Source organism: Symphalangus syndactylus, chromosome 19 (assembly GCF_028878055.3).
Source record: "Symphalangus syndactylus isolate Jambi chromosome 19, NHGRI_mSymSyn1-v2.1_pri, whole genome shotgun sequence".
Classification (NCBI taxonomy): Eukaryota; Metazoa; Chordata; class Mammalia; order Primates; family Hylobatidae; genus Symphalangus; species Symphalangus syndactylus.
The window spans coordinates 42,865,897-42,885,008 of record NC_072434.2 but is presented as its reverse complement, the minus strand read 5'-3'; the positions used below and the strand labels follow the sequence as shown (position 1 = coordinate 42,885,008).

The 19,112-nt window shown below is 57.4% G+C and overlaps 1 protein-coding gene across 11 annotated transcripts in view; it reads left to right on the top strand.

Annotated features, from left to right (window-relative positions):
- The first annotated feature begins 328 nt into the window (after positions 1-328).
- LRP8 (LDL receptor related protein 8) overlaps positions 329-19,112 on the top strand; it is an 82,072-nt gene continuing 63,288 nt past the window's right edge. For all 11 annotated transcript variants that reach the window (XM_063613853.1, XM_055235303.2, XM_055235304.2 and 8 more), the window contains exons 1-2: positions 329-638; positions 1,433-1,552. In XM_063613853.1, coding sequence (XP_063469923.1) covers positions 524-638; positions 1,433-1,552 — 235 coding nt within the window. In that variant the 5' untranslated portion in view covers positions 329-523. The remainder of the gene's footprint in view (positions 639-1,432; positions 1,553-19,112) is intronic.

Here is a 19,112-nt window from a genome sequence, read left to right as displayed (position 1 = left end):
ATTTCCCCTCCCGCCCAGGCTCACTCCTAGACATCCCTCAGCCTCTGATCGGACTGTCACCTCCTCCAGGAAGCCTCTGCTGCTTCCTCTGGACCTGCTACCTCCGTGGTGAGGGGCTCGCCTGGCCCATCCCTGCGTCTGCAGAGCCCAGCATCCAGGCGAGCCCAGAGCAGGGCCATGGAGCACCTGCTGAGAGAAGAGTGGACGAGGGACAGGAGGGAGGAGGGCGAGGAGGCGGCGGCAGGGGGAGCGTGGGGCGGAGACGGCAGCGGGAGGGAGCGCGCGCGCTGGCGGCGGCCGCCCAGGGCCGGGGCCGCGCGCCCAGCCTGAGCCCGCCCCGCCGCCGAGCGTCACCGAACCTGCTTGAAATGCAGCCGAGGAGCCGGGGCGGGCGGCAGCGGCGGCGGCGGCGGCGGCGGGGGCAGCGGCAGCCCCGGCGCCGCGGCAAGGACTCAGAGGACTGAGGAGCGGCGGCGGCGGCGCGGGGAGCGCGGGGCGCGGCGGCCGGAGCCCCGGGCCCGCCATGGGCCGCCCCGAGCCGGGCGCTCTCCGGCCCCTGGCGCTGCTGCTGCTGCTGCTGCTGCTGCGGCTCCAGCATCTCGCGGCGGCAGCGGCTGATCCGCTGCTCGGCGGCCAAGGTGCGTGTGGCGGGTCTCTGACTCGGCTCTGCTCCGCCCTAGCCACCAACAAAGCGCGGCCCGGAGGCCGGAGGAGGGAGGGGGGGGTCCCGAACCCGGGGCTATCGGGGGCGCCGGGGCGGACAGGCTCCACGCGACGCGGCTATTCCTGAATTTGCCCTCGGCCCCCCGCCCCCGCGGGCCTCGGTGTTGAGGGCTCTGCCCTCTGGGCAGCGGCTCTTGGGGGAGGGGTGCAGGGGGGCTTGGCCAGCGGGGAACTTTGCCGGAGGGGCGGCCATTCATGGTTCTGGATGAGCTATGTGATTCTCGCCGTTGGGGTTTATTTGACACGCGCGCTCCGCGGCGGTAATGAGCAGAGCCGGGCGGCTTCTCCGCCTGACAATGCGTTTCCGCAGACCCCTGCGCGCGGCGGAGAGAGAGGGGGCTGCCTGCCAGGGTGATGTGCCTGCGGCTCCCACTGCGCGTGGCGCGCGGGCTCGGGGACTCCCTATGGGTTGCGTGTGCGCGGATCTCTGACTATGGGTCGCGTGTGCGGGTGAGTGTGTCTGAATTGAGGGTATGCCCAGGTCGTGTGACACTTTGGGTGCCTGGTCTCGCCGTGCCACCGAGCGGCCCGACATCCACGGAACCCCTGCCATTGTGCCCTCCCTTTGGATGGAGTGTGCCCGAAGCCCCCGGGGTCTCCATAATCGCCCCCTTTCCTCCTCCCCAGAGGGTCCTTCCGGGTGGCCCTGGCTGCATGGTGGGGAGAGGGGCCGAGTCCGCTGATCCAGCTCACGCTCCCTCCCCCGCAGGGCCGGCCAAGGAGTGCGAGAAGGACCAATTCCAGTGCCGGAACGAGCGCTGCATCCCCTCTGTGTGGAGATGCGACGAGGACGATGACTGCTCAGACCACAGCGACGAGGACGACTGCCGTGAGTGGCGGGCCAGGGAGCTCAGACCCGGGGAGAGAAAAGGAACGGTGGGGGGCACCATGCTTGGCGCGCACGTGGCCGCAGCCGCGGCGCTGCCACCTGCGCGGGACTTGCCGCCGGTGCCTGCGACCGGGAAACCGCCTGGGCACCGCCTCCCTCGGGGCCGGGTGGCTCTTAGCGACCCGGAGCGGGCAGGAAAGCTGGCGTGTCCTGGTGGGGCCGGGGCGGAGCCCCTGGCAGTGTGCCGGAGGAGGAAGGAGCACCATGCTGGGGAGGCTGAACCGGAGCTGTGGGCGGGGACGCGGCAGTCCCTGCAAAGGTCTAGCTTCCCGAAACACGGCCCTCTCGGACTCCTGCCTCGGCCCCGCGGGACGGGCGCGTGTTTCAAAGTTCCACGCAGCTCCGGGCCGCACTGCGCTCCTTTTCCTGCTCAGTTTTTGTGAATGAATGGGCTCCCCAGGGCCCGATTGGCTGGGCGAGGACCACCCCATAGGCCCCCGTGGCCGGAGCGGCCAATCGCGGAGCAGATGGATGTGTAGTATTCGGGTTCCCTGAGCGCGGGGGCACTGCCCTGCCCCGGCCCCGCCCCGGCCACACCCCCGCGCACATCCTCAGGGTGGTAGGTGCAGGCGGGGCTCGGGCGCCACTTTTCTGCCGAGTCACAGTGAAGAGCTTTTTGAGCCACCCTGGTTAGCAGACCGCGCTTTTCTGCTAGCCCTGCTCGGCTCTGAGTCATGTGGCACACCAGGAAGGAGGGTACCAGGAGGAAGAGTTTGTTTCCTGGAAGGGGCCCGAGAAGCCCGAGGCCACGCGTGAAACGGCTGCCGGCTGCCTTTGCTGGGCGTGCGCGACTGATTTTGAAGTTTCTTCTCAGAGTGCACAGGGTTTCAGAGTGTCTGTGGGACCGGGAACTAGTTAGCAGGCAGTTGCCACGATGGAAGAAATGTAGTTCCGGGAACAGAAAAACATGGCTCTCCTAGAGACATAGACCCAGGCAGTCATTCATTCATCATTCGGGAGCATCTGCTGTGTGCCAGGCGCTGGGGTGCCCTCCAAGACAGGCCAGCCCTGCCAGCCAGGGAACACTGACAGGGTCTGAGGGAGGAGAGCGACAGGTGGACAGGCCCACAGCCCCACACTGCACAGAAAGGGTCGCGGGACACTTGGACAGGCACCCTCTCTGTTGAATCGTTTTGGTTTTTGACTGTGTTTGCCAGTCACCCTCCCGTTCACTTTCAGACCTAACCCAAAGTTGGCTTTGTGTCTTGTGCGTGGCAGAACTAGACTGCCTGAGTCTATGTCTCTAGCACATCTTTCCCTCCTGCCTCAGTTTCCTCACCTGACCACTTGGGTTCACATAATTCTTGCCCCAGCAACCTCACTGGACTGTTTTGAGGACCAGTTCTAAAGTGAAATTGGAAGTAATGAGACTAACATGTGCTGACCATTAACTGTGCCAAGCACTGCAGTAAGTACTTATCTTGTATAAACTCCTTTAATCTTCATAACAGTCCTATTTTAGAGATTAAAAAACAAAACAAACAAACAAAAACTGAGGCACTGAACTGTTAAGTTACCTGCTTAGCAGCTACTGAGTTGTTAAGTAGGAGCCTGAACTTAAGCATCTGACTCTAGAGTTCTTAGTCTAATCATGACCCTGGACCATTTCCTAGTGCTGTTGAGGTTATGAAAATGGCTCTGCCTTGGTAAAATATTGCAGTGAGTTTCCTCACTGGGAGTTGTTCTGTGGTCTCCTAAGAGTGGGAGTACTGAGGATGAGGCAAGGAATAGAAACTGTGCGTTTCTGGGCTGGTTATGCCTTATCTCCCTGGCTCTTTATAACAACTGTCCTTGTGAGGATGGCTGTGAAAAGCAGAAATTTTCTTGTCATTCTACTTTCTAGATAAGGATGCCGCCTCAGAGAAGTTGAGTGACTTATGCAAGGTCACACAGCTCAGGATGACAGAACTTGGTCAGGATCTCTGCCTGCCTCGAGTTCAGGGCACTGTCTGCTGAGGTGGGGAGTGTGGTGCGGAAAGCACTAGGAGTGTGATCTAGGAGCTGGAAAGACAGGCTTTAAATGTTAGGCCTGGCACGTTTCAGCTCCATGTTAGGCTTTGGACAAGATGGAGGAGTAAAGTAGCTGGGTGCTGAGTGACGCTCAGGTGGGCCAAGAGAGCTCCAATGGCCAAGCTGGGCTCCTGCATGGCTCTGAGATGCATGGGGTAGAGTCATAGGCAGGGAGTTATTAAACAAAAGTGAATGACGTTCAAGCTTGGAGTGGAAAGGGTGGTGGCACTGCTGATAGTACCAAGTAGCAATCACACATGGCTTGGCTTTTCTGAGCTTGTTTCCTCATCTGCCAAACAGGGGCAGCTGTCCCTCCAACGCTGGCTGTGCACATAGACACACAGGGCTGGCAAGAAGGGAACGGATGGATGAGTGTTCCCACCTCCACGGCCTTTAGAAACGGACTCCTGGTAGCCATAAAGGGAAACTGAAGAATGGAGTGGGGCTTACACTGGCTGTGTTGAGGCCAGGTGCTGGAAAATGTTCTTTCCTCAGCCCTTCCCCCATTCTAGGCCACCTGCCCAGACTGAATTTCTTTGAACTGTTCTCCCTGCAGGAGAGACAGCTGTTGGCTCGTCCCTGAGGAGCTCTTTATTAAACCTGGGATGGAGGGGTGATAGGTGCTGGGATAACAAAAGCTGCTCCTCCGTGAGCAATCTCCATGCCTCACCCCTGACCACCTCTTTGGCACACCACCCTGCAAGAGGGCTTCAGCTGCCCCACCTTTGTACATCTCTGGGCCTGCAAAATGGGGGGTGGAATTTGTAGACAGAGTCTGTGTGAGGCAAAATGAGACCAAGTTCCCAAAGGGGCCAGAATGCAGCCCCTGAATACCACCAGGCTGGAAGGAGGGAACTTTTAAGGAAGCCAAGGAAGGCTTCCTGGAGGAGGAGACAGCTGAACTAGGCCTTGAAAGATGGTAACTAATAGCATTCCCCCAGAGTTTACCATTTAAAAACAGGTGGTATGGTTCCTATATTATAGAGGACATAGGCTTGGAGGGGTGAAGTGACTCCCCCAAAGTCACAGAGCTCCTCAGGGTTGGAGCTGGAACTCAAACTGAGGCCTTCTAAGTCCCGAGCCTCATCCACAGTGGCTGGGACTTGGCTCTTTGGAGACACAGCTGGAGCTTGTGGGATGGAAGAGGGAAAAGCTCCTGGGGCTTTAGTTCCCAGCTCAAAGAACCTTCAAAGTGGAGGAAGGAGCTGGAAGCCAGAGAGCCAGGCCCAAGGAAGCCCAGCCAGGGGAAGTCGGGTGGGATTCCTGGCTGTGGGCCTGGGTCACGTAGGCCATTTGGCCCCTGGGCCTCAGTTTCCTGTTGCTCCCTAGTGTCTGGGGGCAGAGGCAGAGATTCTGGTCTGTGGCCCGGCCTTTACTCCCAGAGTCACAACTATAGTAACCATAGCGCCGATGAACACTGACTGAGCACTTGCTGTGGACCGGGCGTCGTGCTGAGATTGTCCATGCATCGCCCCTCGTTCCTCTATTCTACAAAATGGGGCAACACTATGAAGTATCTGAATTAGTCCTATCTCATCGAGGCACAGGCGGGTTACGTAACTGGCCCAAGGGTGTAGAACTGCTGGGGTGTGAATGTGGGTGACCAGCTATGGAACTTGTACTGTCTCAAGTACTGGCTGGTGACCTTAGGTAGGTCCTTCCCAGGCCTTCACTTCCCTGTCTTGAGATGACATCTTAAGGCTACTCCACCTCACTTCCTCCTCCAGGAAGTTCTGTGCTTCTCGCGGAAAGGCTGGCTGGACAGGTGGACCAGTTTTGTGCTCACTGACCTCGACTTTGTTCAGGCTTCTTTGGACTCTTTTGTTATCCCAGCACCCATCACCCCTCCATCCCAGGTTTAATAAAGAGTGGCCACAGGGAGGTCTCCCATGGCTGAGAGTTCATTAGCTGGGCAAGGCCAGGCTGCAGGAGTGCTGAGGCTTGCTGGGAAACAGCCTCATAAATAATTAAAGCTCGGCCACAGCTCCTGGCCTGTGCCGTAGCCCGCATCTGGCCCTCAGTGTGTGGCCTGGACGCGTGCTCCTGACACTGGACCCAGCCTCATCTCCTTCGTGGATGGAGCCATCTGACGACAGTGCGGCTCCTTTCTGAACCTCCCCTTCTTCATCTGACCAGGCAACTCCACCATCCAGAGTCCTCCTGGGGCTCCCAACTATCCGGAGGATAAAGTCAGTGTAGACTCCTCTGTATTTGGCCCTCTGTGACCTGCTCCTCTTACCCACTTCCCTGCAACCTCTTTCCACCTCTTCCTGTGAGCCTGTGACACCAAACTAGCTTCTGCCACACTCTTACCTTCCTGCTGCTTCTCACCTCCAGGCCTTTGTGTGTGCCATTCCGTCTGCCGGACACCCTGCTCCCTCACTGGCTAGATTCATTTTATCTGGTGCAGATAAAATGGACACCTAGGAAATCTGGTGCAGGTGTCACCTCCTCTAGGAAGCCTTCCCTGACACCCCATTGCCTCCAGGCTGAGATACAGGATTTGAGATAAGAGACTTAGAGACCCATGTCAAAGTCACAACTCAGACACACCTGGTTTTTACATCCCAGCTGTCGCCTCCTGGATGAATGGCCGTGAGGGTGATACTAGGCCTTCCTTTTCAGAGATTAAATGTGAGGATTAAATGAGGTCACGTGCCTGGTAAGCAGGTGTTCAGTGAATGGCAGTGGGTGAGGCTGTTCTTGGTGGGAGGGGTTTCACTGAGGTCTCTAGGTACCTGACTCTGGTCTTTGCAGGCCACCCCGGACCCCCTGATTCCCCTGCTCCTGTCTGCTTAGCCAGATGTCTGAGGTTCCTGCAGCTGGTGCTCGCCTTAGCCAGGGAGTTGCCCAGCCACAGCAAAGGTGACAGAAAGCTGCTTGGAAAGGAGCTGGGGGAAGAAATGAGTCAAACAGGCCTAGGGCCCTAGGAGGGGCAGTGGATGGCTTCCCTCTGGCCGTGTGCTGGTCCTAGAGGCTGGCTTCTGTCCTGTCTGCTCCTTTCCTCTTGGCTGTGCCTGGGAAGGAGAGGAGGGCCTGCATCCCCCATGGCACTGCCCAGCAGGCCCTAGCAGGCCTTGGGAGTGTTTGCTGAAGACTTTCCCTTGGGCCCTCCCAGGTCAGCGTTCCCCTGTGTGAGTCCCTGGGGCCTCAGGGATGGTTGGCTTCTTCCTCCCCGATTGTCTACTGGTGTCCGACTTGACAGCTTTCCTCCTTGGGGAAATGCTGGTAGCAGGTGAAGCCAGAGAGAGAGAGATCCCCAGGGGGCGGTGAGGAGCGAGAGCCCAGAGGGCGGCTGGAACAGGCACCCCCTCGAGGGAAGTAAATGCATGCATGCTCTCCCAGCACCAGGTTAGTGGTCTACTCCCAGGCCCATGCTGTCCCAGGGGGCCAGCACTGGGGTCTGTGGGAGGGTGTGGGGTTGTGTCCTTAGGGTTGTGGAGCCAGGCCTTGCAGCCCCAGGCCTAAGTAACGTTGGTAGCACCTGCCCCCAAAATGCCCACACATCCAGATCACCCAGGCTCTGAAGGCCTGGCAGGGATGCCATCTCCTGCAGAGATGCCTTTCTAGACCCCTGTCCTCCAGCACCTCAGGCCCTGAGCTACCACAACTTGTCCTTGTTCTTCCCACAGTTGCAGATCCTTCTCAACATCGTGCGCTCCGCCAGCCTTGTGCTGGGCAGTAGGAATTCCAAAGTCGTTTCCTCAAGGGAGTAGCTAATAACAGCTATATCCCATGCCTGGGACCACGTTGGACAATTCACATCCTTTAGCTTCACTACTCACAACCCTGGGAGGGCTAGTTTTTCATTATTCTAATTTCGAAGATGATGAAACTGAGGCTCAGAAAGGAGACGGGACTTGGCCAATGTCATGACCGTTAAGTGGTGGAGCCAGGATCTGACCCAGGTCTGTCTGGTCTGGAGCCCAGACTCTTCTTAAGCCATTCCCCGCTGAGCGCTGTCTACCCTGGTGGGGTCAGAGGCTGGTGCTTGGAGGGTATGGGAGGAAGTGGGGAGCAGCTGCAGGACTCAGCAGTGCCTCCCTGGGCTACCAGTTTCTGACCTGGGGAGTAGGACTGGGGAGGGACCCTGTTCTCTGGAGACCCCACAGAGCCCTCACATAGGCCTCCCTTTTCCAGCTCCCATGGGGATGACATTCCAGTTTCCATAGACTTCTCTCAGCCTTTGCCTGTTAGATGCTGATTCTTCTTCTGACTGTATGGAAGGGGAAACTGAGGACCTGATAATAGTGATGCAGATGACCTCAGGGAGTGTCAGCCCAGGGTCATCTCTTTTACTCTCTGTACTAACACAGGGCCTGGCTGCCTCCTCGCACCCAGGTTTAGAAAGGTGAAACCAAGGGTCTGGTGATCGAATTGGCTCCATTGTCAGTAGGGACCCATTCTCAGAACTCAGGTGTCCTCAATTCTGGGCAGGACTGGAGTCACAACTGTATGTGCTTTCCCCTCCCACTCCCAACCTCTGGATGATCTGGGAACAGGGTGCTCTCAGGCTGAGGGGTGGACACAGGCCTTTTGCAGTACCGAAGGGCTTTGGGCTCCTGACTGGGGACCTCAGATGCACCACTGGCCCCACTGGGCCCTGCTTGCCCACCTCTGGATTGCCAAGAAGTCATCTAAAATACTCACGTTAACACTAAGAAGAGTTAGGGAGCGAGCTAGTGAGGGGGCTTTCTCATGCAAGACCTCCTTCAGCCGGTGCCTTGAGGTATCATGACTGCATTTCACAGAGGAGAGAGCCGAGACTCTGAGAGATGAAGTCATTTGCCCTGGGTGGCCCCGCTGGTCAGTGGCAGGACTGGGCCATGCCTGTCTGGCTACAAGTCTAAGGCAGCTGAAAGGAGATATGCATTCACACATCCCAGTCACGATGACAGTAAAGTGTGGCTTGCGGGCTGTGCTGGGGCCTCTCTTCCTTTCCAGGCATCCCTCTTTGCCGGCACCTGCCAGTGGGTGTGCCAGCTCCCTCCTGAGCAGCCCGGCCCCTCGGGCGCCCTCCAGCATGAGCTGTGTCCCCCGGCAGTGGTTTTAATTATCAGCCCTGCTCACCCCAGCTCCTCTCACAAGCTGCCATATGTCATAGACTCCAGTAATCACCCCGCAGCCGGAGTGGCATGGGAGGGGCTGAGGGCCTTCAGGGGAATCCTGCTCAGTCTTGACCGAGTTCTTCACTGACTGCACCCGCTCTGACCTCTTTGTCTCTGGTGGGGCCCAGCCTAGGTACCCACAATGGGAGAGCCGGGCCTAGCTGCTTTGGGGGCATAGAATGTGGCGTACTCTCAGGCGCCATGGAGTGTCCTCGGTAACTGAGAGTCACCCAGCGAGCCCAGGGCTGTGGGGCTCGTGTGGTGCACACAGTTCCCATGACCCCTCATGGCCTCTACATGCCTGCCCCTTGGAACGTGGCACGTGGCAGGACAGACAGCCCAAAGCCATCTGCCAGTCTGTCTAGGAGTCCACGGGAGTGGTCATGTGGCCCCCATCCTCCCCTGGTCACTGGCCTTGAGGTACCACAGGGGACTTCATCCCAGCCACTCTGGAGGGCATCTTAGTTTCCAGCCCTCTCAACCTGCCATAATCCTTGGATGGCTTTTCCAGTTGGTGCCTCACAGGCGTGCTCCTGGGAGGCAGGCGGTGCAGGAGTTCATTATGATCCCCATTCCCTGATGAGGAACTCAGAGAGGATAAGAGACTCACCCAGTTATTGGTAGTTCTGGAGCTAAAACTCACTTCAACTGATTTTACTTATTTAGTTTTCAGGGTAAGTAACTTCTGGTTAGCTGAAAGTAATTTTATACTGGTAATGAAAAACACAGTTAATAAAGAACAGGAGATGAAGGTTGCAGTGAGCCAAGATCGCACCACTGCACTCCAGCTTGGACGAAGGTAGTCCTCACCCTTGCTAGTACCACTATGTAAGCAGCATAGCCTTCTAGAGATTTTTCTCTGCATGTGAGTTCTTGGGCATGAATGTATGTTTTGTTTTTTTTTTTTTAACAAAAATGAGGCCATGTTATGCCGGTTGTTTTCACATATGGCTTTCTATGGCAATAACAGTCGTTCACATCCTTGTTTTAAAGGGCTAGATAGTATTCTGTTGTGTGGATCTTCCATAATTTATGACATTTTCTCCCGTTGATAGATGTATGTTTGTTTGCTTCCATGTTTTTCCCTGCTGTATGCAATGCTAGGATGGACATCCTTGAACTCCATCCTTGTGCATTTGCTTGGTCCTTTCCTTAGACTAAGTTCTTAGGAAAGGAGCTGCTGAGTGTGTGCATTTTCAGCATTGCCATTTTGCTCTCTAGAGGGGAGAATCTTTCCCATCTCAGAACTTTCTCCCTCTATGGCCCCACGGCTCTCCTTTCCAGCGAGGCAGGCAGCTGAAGGACTTCCCTCTTCTCTGAGCACAGGGCCACCTCATTCTGGTCCCATGGGACAAAGTAGCCATATCCAGGCCACAGAAAGCAAAGCCAGGAGAGAGGACAATGGTGTTCTGGCCCCAAGGGCTTTCACCCCCACCAAAAAAAAAAAAAAAAAAGCAGAAGAGTACAAAACTGTTCCTTCATTCTTCTCAGGGTACGGTAGAAGGCATCTCCTCCATAGCTTTCTAATTCTTCTATCTATGCCCCTAACTTGCTGTGTGACCTTGGGCAAATGGCTCTCCCTCTCTGAACTTCATTTTCCCTTCACTCATTGGTCCTTATTCCACCTGCAGTGCCCCCAGCACTCGGAGCAGACTCCTGTGCCTGGAGCTGGGTTCAGGGCTGGAGCTGGCCAGTCCTGGCCTAGGGCGGGGATCTGTGCCTTACTACCTGGTGACAGTGCAGGGAGTATAGCTGGCTTGGTGGGCTGGATTCTGGGCAGGGAAACAGGGCAGCTGGACTCCTTAGCTCCACTTCCAGAGCTCCACCCTGAGGCCCAGGTTCCTTGGGTGACTTTCCCTTCTGCCTTCTTCCTGCACTCACACTTGGGCCGGATGCAGTGCAGTGATGGAGAAAAATGGAGTGAGGCCCACCAGCTTCATGAGACTTTCCAAAAGGGGGAAAATGAGCCCATATTCCGGAGGTGTGCAGGCTGAGGAAAGTACTTTGCCCAGAGCCTGGCCCTGAAAATGAGTGTTTCCCTTCCCTTCCTAAGCCTGTGATTCCTGCACAGGGAATGGCTGAGTAAAAGGAACTGTCCTTAGCTTTCCTCCTCCTCCACCAAGGACACAACAAGAGGGCAGTGGCGAAATAGCAGCAGGAGAGATTTAGGTCAACTGGCCAGTTGGGAGGACTTGGCTGCCTGAGAGAACAGCAGCTCCTCGGGCTGGGAGGGACTGTCGGAGCCATCTCATCCTACCCCATCTGCGCTGGGGCCCCAGGGTGGCTGCTTCCTGAGTGGCCCAGAGGGGCCCGGTTAGCCAGCCGAGCCTGCCACGGTACTTAGCCACACGTGGGGCCTTGGTTCCCCAGTGGGTCCGGGCTAACATCAGAGACTTGGCAGCTGATGAGAGGCAGGAAGGTCCTATCAGGCCCAGGTTAAGCTGCCCGATTGAATAGCTAGAGGCCAAGGGTGGGCTTTCCTGGTGGCCTGAATCCAGGGACATTCAAGCCAGCACTCCTCCCCTCCCTCCCTCCCCCACTTCCTGGACCCTGAGCTGCCATCTGCTGCCCTACTCTCTCAGAGCCCTTTCTCGGCCATGGGCATGGGCACATGTGTGTGTGCTTGGGGTGTGTGCTTCAGAGGAGGGGGTGTGTACCAGGAGGGAGGTGACTATTCTGGACCTGTGGAGACTACGGGGCCAAGATGACACTTCTCCCATACCCGCTAAGTCTGCCCAAACCAAGCCAGAGCCCACCCCCCCTCCCCCCGCTCCCCACTAGGCAATCGTGGTGGGGAATGATTTGTAGCTGGAGGGGTGCCAGCAGTCTCTCTTCCCAGCCTGCCCTCTGCCACAGCAGCCTCTCCTCCCCAGGCCGCGTGTGCTCTGGCCCTACCCGGAGGGCTGCTTGTTATAAACAGCAGCCTTTCTCCTCTGTTCCCACCTTGCCGAGTGGCTATTTGGCAGATGCTTGCCCCTCTTGGGGTCTCTGCCCCTTGGGAGTGGGGCATCTCCAGTGCCTCTCAGTCCCGTTCTGCGGAATTCTTTTGTTTTCCCCTAAGAGTCAGGGATTCACATGGTGGGAGTCTGCCATGGCCAGGCCCCAGGTACCAGGTGCTCCAAGGAGCTGACCCTGTTCTCTGAGGCCCAGGGCAGGAAGCAGGGGGGCAGGGGCTGTGAAATCCAACCCCATGGGTCCCCAACAGGAGACATGGCCTAAACCATACAACTGTTTATTAGCAGAGCCTACATCTACTGGAGGCTTTTTCCGCCTGCTTATTTTTGTGCTGAGCTCTGACGGGGCTGATTTTTTAATACCTATGAGCCAGTGAGAGCAGACTCTACATCAGCTGCCTATGCGACGCTCTTTTGTCTCCCTCCCCTCCCCATTCCCAGCCTGCCTCTACTGCCTGCTTCTCCACTGTAGGGGCCAAGTGGTACATCGGCCAACGTGGCCTCTCCAGCAGCAGCCAGACCTGGCTTCCAGCTGCAGCTCTGGCACTTCCTGGTTGGGAGGCCCTGGGGCAAGTCCTTTGAATGGAACCCCAGATTTCCGCTCTGTACAACGTGGGTAATAAATAATTCCTGGCCTATGTAAAGTACCAGAAACCTCCTTGGCCCTCAGTGTGCGAGTCCCATGAGCCAATCGGTTCTTCTTACACCACTGAATTGGACCAAACCAGGGCAGAGTGCTCTGGCAGCCCATGTGGCTTGAGCACCTGTTCTCTCTGCCACCTCCCCCACCATGCCTTGCCCTCCCCTCTGGCCCTTGGTCTCTCCCACCCTTGAAGGTCCTGTGCTGATGTCTCCCCTCTGCGACAGAGGCCTGATCCCTTGTTGCTGCTGGCTAACTGACCTACCTGGCTGGCTGCCCTCCAGGCTGTCAGCCTCACTTTGTCCCCAACATGCCATGTGACCTGGGTATATTCCTGCTCTGGGGCTCTGAGAGACTGAGGATTAGATCAGTGGTTTGCGTCACTTGGGGCAGCTTTTGAAATTCTGCCCCAGCCCCTTCCAGGCCCACTTGGTGCAAAGCCAGCTGGGAGGTGTAGATGTGCAAGTCCCCAGGACGGGCCCCTACCTCATCCGGGAGAGGATCTATCATGACATGGATAACAGCAGGGCCCTACCAGGCCGCCTGGGGTCAAGTCCACACCTCACCACTTCCCAGATGTGGGGCCCCAAGCAAATGACTTCACCTCTCTGAGCACCTGCCTCATCTGGAGAATGGAGCCACCCCTCAAGGTGGTTGTGGGATTGACAGGTGAGTTAACTTCTGAGGCACACTAAGAGCAGTGTGTGGTGCACTTGCAGTGCTCAATTCAAGATTGCCTGGGCTTCTATTGACCTCCTTCTCTGAACCTCCCTCTCCCATCTGTCCTTCAGGAATCCCCATCCTTACTGGGCTGCTGCACTGCCGGGTGGAGTAGGAGGAGCCAGGGAGCCCCCAGAAAGACTCCTTTATCTCCCCTTCTTCCCTGCCGCTCCAGGCTGTCACTTGCTGGCCCAGTTTAATTAGGGAGAGGCCTTCTAGGAACCTCATTAGGAAATGAGCCCAGAGCCTTAGGGACCTTCAGGAGGGGTGGGGTGCAGAAGGAGATTACATTATCATTGGCCCTGCCTGGCCCCTGGCCTTGTGCCCTAAATATGCCCAGGAAGTTATGGACACTTGGTCCTTTAGTGGCCAGGACACAGGCCTGTGACATGGTGCATAGTCAGCCAGGGCTGAAGGGACCCATGCTTCTATCTCCTACTCCCGCTGGGCTCTGGCCTCACCTCCTGGATCAGGGTGGAGAAGGGTGACAGAGGAGGCTTATCTGGTTCTGCCCCACCCAGCCCTGGTGCCCACTGTCACCAGCGTGGCTCAGAGCAGGCCCCTGGTGAAGGTGTTGAGTGAATGGATGTGTGAGCTGTGGGCAGCATCTTCCTTAGGCCAAAGCGGCCTCCCCCTTCCATCCCAGTGCAGGAGTTTCCTCAGCAGCCTAGTGGGGTGGAGGTCAGGGGGTCCAATGTGTCCGGGGACTGGGCACTCACCCACTGACCAAGCAGCTCCCCGCCCCTGGACTGCTCTTCCTGTTAGAAAACCTGCTCTTCTGTCAATCCCAGATCTGTCCCCTGCAGCTCTCCTGCCCTCTCTGATCCCAGCTCTGTTAATGGGAACTCTGCTTACAGAGTCTGCCCCCACCTTCACTGAAAGCCTGCCACATGTCCCTTCCTACCTGCATTCTTGCCACAGCTCCCATGCTTAGGGAAGTCCAGCCTGTGACAGCTGACTTGTGGTGTGGGCTCGGATAAGGACCATCCTCTCTGGGGCCACTGCTTCTTTGGCTCCCCTAGCGTGGGGCCTGGTGGCATGCACATTCACAGGCTCTATAAATGTTAGCTGCATCCTGCGACTTGCCTCCCAGGGCTTTGAGAAGTGGAGGGTGAGGACAGAAATGCCGTGCCTGGAGGCAAAGGTATCGTTATGGACAGCTTGCTCTCCTGGGTAGCAGGGCAGCAGCGCCCAGATCCTGCAATGACTGTGGCACAGCATATAGCACTGGGGGGCTGTGGCTGAACCTCTTCTGCCTCTTGGACTAGTCCAGAGCGCAGGCATTGCCTGGGCCTTGGGCAGGAACCTGGGAGTCATCACAACCCCTCTCTTCCTCCCTCTGAGCCCTCACCCCGAATAGGGGAAGGAGGAAAGTCCTGACACTCACCCTGCCTACCTGCCAGCCTGGGCCTCTTCTGCCCCCGCCACCCACTGCCATGCCCTTCCTGGATCTCAGCAGCAGCCCCTTCCTAGCTTCTGTTCTCTCCTCCAAACCCATCTTCACTCTGCAGCTGAGTGCTCTGAGAGATGCAAAGCTACACCCTTTCCTTGCTCAGCTTCTGCAGTGACGCCCACCCCTCATAGGACCAAGTCTTCTTAACTGACAGTCAGAGCCCTTCAAGACCGGACATGCACCTGTCTCCTCCCCAGGTCTCACCTGGCACTGACCCCAAGCCCCAGGCGTCTCCTGTTCAGCCACACCCCCAGGAGAAGCCTCAGGCCCTTTTGCATGCAGGCCCCTAGCCTGGAAGGCCCCACCTCTGCTTGTCCGGCCTCACCTGCAAGCCTGGAGTCACCATTTCCAGGGTGCTTCCTCCCCTAGGTGGGTCAGAGTCTCCTCTGGGCTCTCCCATCCTTGTGTTTCCCCACACTCTGTACCATGATGGCCTGGTTTAGAGTCTGTGGTTCACAGTGCAGTCCACAAACCTCAGGGGGACAGGGACCTGCGGAGGATGGCAGAGGAAGGAGGGGTGGAGGGTGCCCCTGACCCCTTGCTAGGTTTCCAGCCCCTCTTGCCACATATGACTGGGTGTGGTTTTCTGTGAGTCCCTGGGAAGCGCCTGCTGTGGACTGGAGCCTTTGGGTCCCAGCTCCAACATTCACTGAGGGTTTGTTCTGTGTCAGGTGCCCTGCCAGGACCTGGGGAGGATCTACAGATGGGAAAGCAGGCCATGCCCTGGGAACACCAGCCCCTAACTTAATGTGTGACCTTTTCTGAACCTCAGCTTCCTCTGCTATGAAGGGGATGAGGACCCAAGACCCTTCCCTGTCACCTCGGGCACATCTGTGCTGTGACTGGGATCAGACATGGCCCCGCATGACCCTGAGGCTGCAGCTAGACCAGAACTTCCTCTCCACTGGGCCTCTGGAACCCTGGTCCAAGCTTCACAGGAGCAGGGGGTGAGCAGAGGTTTTGCTCTCTTTTCAGCGAAACTGCCCACTTCGTTTGCCCAGCATGTCAGCATTGCCGTGTGCTTGCCATGCATAAATTGAAGATGCCTCCTCGGCTGCTCAGAACTATCCCAGTTTTAAAACTCAACATCCTGCATCTCAGGAACCCCTTCAGTTGTGAGCAAACTGGGACACTTGACCAGTCTAGCTGAGCCCCCAAGCCCTGGCCACTGCCCTCTCTGGTCCCCAGGAAGTCCTCTCCATCCCTTGTGGAATCTGCTAGCTGGGCACGGCTCACTTAATTAAAAACAAAGAAAAAGCCCAGGCACAGTGGCTCACACCTGTAATCCCAGAATTTTTGGGAGGCTGAGATGGGAGGATCACTTAAGGCTGGGAGTTCAAGACCAGCCTGGGCAACATAGTGAGACTCTGTCTCTCAAAAAAAAAAAAAAAAAATTAGCCAGGTGTCGTGGTTCATGCCTATAGCTACTTGGGAGGCTGAAGCAGGAGGATTGCTTGAGCCCAGGAGTTTGAGGTTGCAGTGGGCTACAGTCATGCCACTGCACTCTGGCCTGGGTAAGGGAGCCAGACCCTGTTTCAACCCCTCCCTGCCAAAAGAAAAGACTGATTTCTTCCTCACCTTTTGGGAGAACTCAAGAAAGAAACAGGCTCTTGGAAGGTCTGGAAGAGCAGGGCCAAACATCCTGAGTGGGGAGCTGTGTGGATAGAGCCAGGAGGCCTGGCTGCTGTTACAGACTGCCTCTAGCCCAGCTGCGTGACTCCCCTCTCTGGCCTGTTTCCCCGTCTCTGCCCTGCTCACCTCGTATGACTGTGGTGAGAATCATAACATTCACGGGCCTGCCTGTGTTACCACCGCCATTTCTGTTCTTCCAGGCATGTGGCTGTCTGTCCATGTCCCAAGTTGGCCTCACTCCTCCCAAGTGGAGGGCAGCACTGAGATTGTTGTTCTCGTGATGAATAGAAAGAAGCTGGAGGTGCTGGCCACATGCCTTGTATGAGGCTCTGCAGTTGACAAGGCCCTTCCTACGTGTTGCCTCCAGGCTCATGGTAGCCTTTGGGAGGTGGGCCAGCAGGAATGACTCCACCCATTGTACAGATGGGGACACTGAGCCCATAGTCCCACAGCATCTGACTCCTTAATGGTGGGGAGAAGGGAAGCCACATGGGTGGCCGGGCTGTGGCCGTGGTGTGTGGCAGTTACGAGTGGGGTCACCGGTTGGCTGGTCCTCTTCCCCTCCCTATGCCCACTCTGTCGATGTCTTCATCAGTAGGGAGAGATGGAGACAGATGGAAGAGAAGGCAGAGACAGAGGAGTAGGGAGAGAGAGATGGGGTGGGGTGGGGTGGGGAGCACACTGGGGAGGCTGGGGGCAGGGAGGGTCCACACAGTGTCGCTCCTTCCTCTGTGGTTCTCACAGTCTGTCTGCACTGATTCCTGACAGATGGAGGGAGGAGAGAGCTAGTGCCAAGAGGCTGTCACCACAGGCAGGCAGAGCTGGGGGAGGGCGCTTTGTGGCCAGGGCTTATGTGGGGAGGGGAAGCAGCTGGTGGTCTGGCTGCTGGGCCTCCTTGGAGCCCACACCCCAGGAACTGCCAGGGGACAAGAAAGTGGGCAAAGGGTAAGCCTGCCACCTGCCTGGGACTGGCCGTGCCCATGCCCCTGTCTAGGCAGAGACAGCTACCCCTCCCCCCTCCTAACACCCTGCTGCCAGCAGGGCCCTCCCTGTAAGCTACAGATTCCTCCTGCGCACCCCTCACTCGGTGTTGGGGGTGGGCAGGGGCCTGCGGACTGGCCCTGAGCTGTGATGGAGGTGGACCAGGGCAGGGAGGCCCCCGGGATACTGGAGGGTATGGCAGCTCAGAGCAGGCTGGGGCCTAGGTCTTGCATCTGCTGGCTGGAGCTCAGCCCTCACTGTGCTGCCCTGGGTGTTTCCCGAGCCCCTTTTCATGGCATAGGGCCTCCTGCATTTCCTCCAGGCTCTGAAGCATGTGCAGGGCTGGGCAGGCATGATCCGGGGTGGATTTGGCACCTTTGTCATCTCCTGTGTCTTTATAGTATGGCTTTCTTCAGGCAGGACTGGCTTTCATGCTCTCTTTCCCAACCCCCCAGTGCCCATCACAGGGCCCAGCACAGAAGAGGGGCCCAGTGTATGCTTGTTGAATGAATGAATGGATCCCCCTGCTTGCATACCTCCTGGGATGGAGGCCCCACTCCTTTATACGGCAATTCTTTCCAAGATTTTCCAAAACAAAATTCTTTCTGGTTCTTCCCGAGAAGCTCCATGGCTCCCAGGCCTGCCACAGGGGCCACACAGAGACCCTGGCTGATCCTGCTGCCTCAGAGCAGCGCGGAAAAGACCAGAGACCTCTGAGCCAGCCCAGCTCCTCACAGGCTTCTGCACGGCTGGGTCTCCACTGCACTAACCTCTGGGTTGTCAGTAATCATAGGTGTCACATATGGAGCCCTCACTGTGCCAGGCAGCATCTCATTCCATTCACATCAGCCTGTAAGGCAGGTAGTTCTCATCCCCCATTTACAGAGGAGAAAAATGACTTCCTCCCCGTCACACGGCTTAGCAGGAGACAGAACGTCTGAGTCAGGAGGGTTGGAGGTGGGCTGGAGGAAGACCTCCTGGAGCATGGGATTGTGGCAGGGCTTGAGGATACTGGGGGCTTGGCAGGAGGGGGCAAGGCTGAGCAGGGGGCAAGGCTGAGGAGGGGCCCAAGGGCTTTTCTGGAGGTGGAATCTGCCCCTGCCCCAGCCCCTGTCTCTTCCCTCTCCCCATGCTGTCCCCAAATGGATCCCTGACACCAAGACTCCAACTGGGGTAGTCCCAGAGGTGAGACCTGTGGACCTGGGGCCCAGAGCCCTTCTAGTCCCCCGGAGGCCAGGGTGTGGGTGTGCTCCGGGGCAGAGCTCAAGGCCACTAAACTGACGCGGAAGGTCAGTCCAGTGACCCGAGACATGCAGGGTTACGGCTAGGGGCGTGAGGACTCCCATCTCTGGTGAAGGGTAGGTGGGTGGGGCTGGGCTTCCTTTCTGCTGCTGCTCAAAGTTGGTTCTGCTCAGAAGCATCCTCCCATTCATATGAATAACGGCGATCACTGATGATAAATGAAGGTGTGCCTGCCCTGTGCCAGGGCTGGGCTGGGTGCCCTGGGGACAGCTGAGAGGAGTTGGAGGTGGAATCCATCCCAAGAGCAGGGGCACAGCTTTCACCACCTTTGTCTCATCCCCGGAGCCTGACACAGGCTGGGCCCTCAGGGGCTGCTTAGTAATGCCTTAGTCATTGAAAAACAGGGACCTGGCCTCTCTGCCAGGATGCCCACTTCCCAAGGGTACACTGGTCCCCAGCATGGCCCTGCAGCCTGACCTCTCCCCTCACCGTGGCTCTCTGGATCCTTCAAGGGGCTCCTGCCAGCAACTGTAGTGGGTGGCTGGAGCCTCCTCCCCCAACGTCACACAGCATGTGGGCTGGATGAGCCACCTCATCTCTCGGTGTCTTGGTTTCCTCTTCTGCACAGGGGCGTCATGGCAGGCCCTACCTCAAAAGGCTGTTGGTTGGGAAGATGAAGTGAGATGATGAGCCCCATGCACCATCATCAGTGATGCTTATGCTTATGGGGAGCAGGGTGGGAATCACCTCTGCTCTCCAT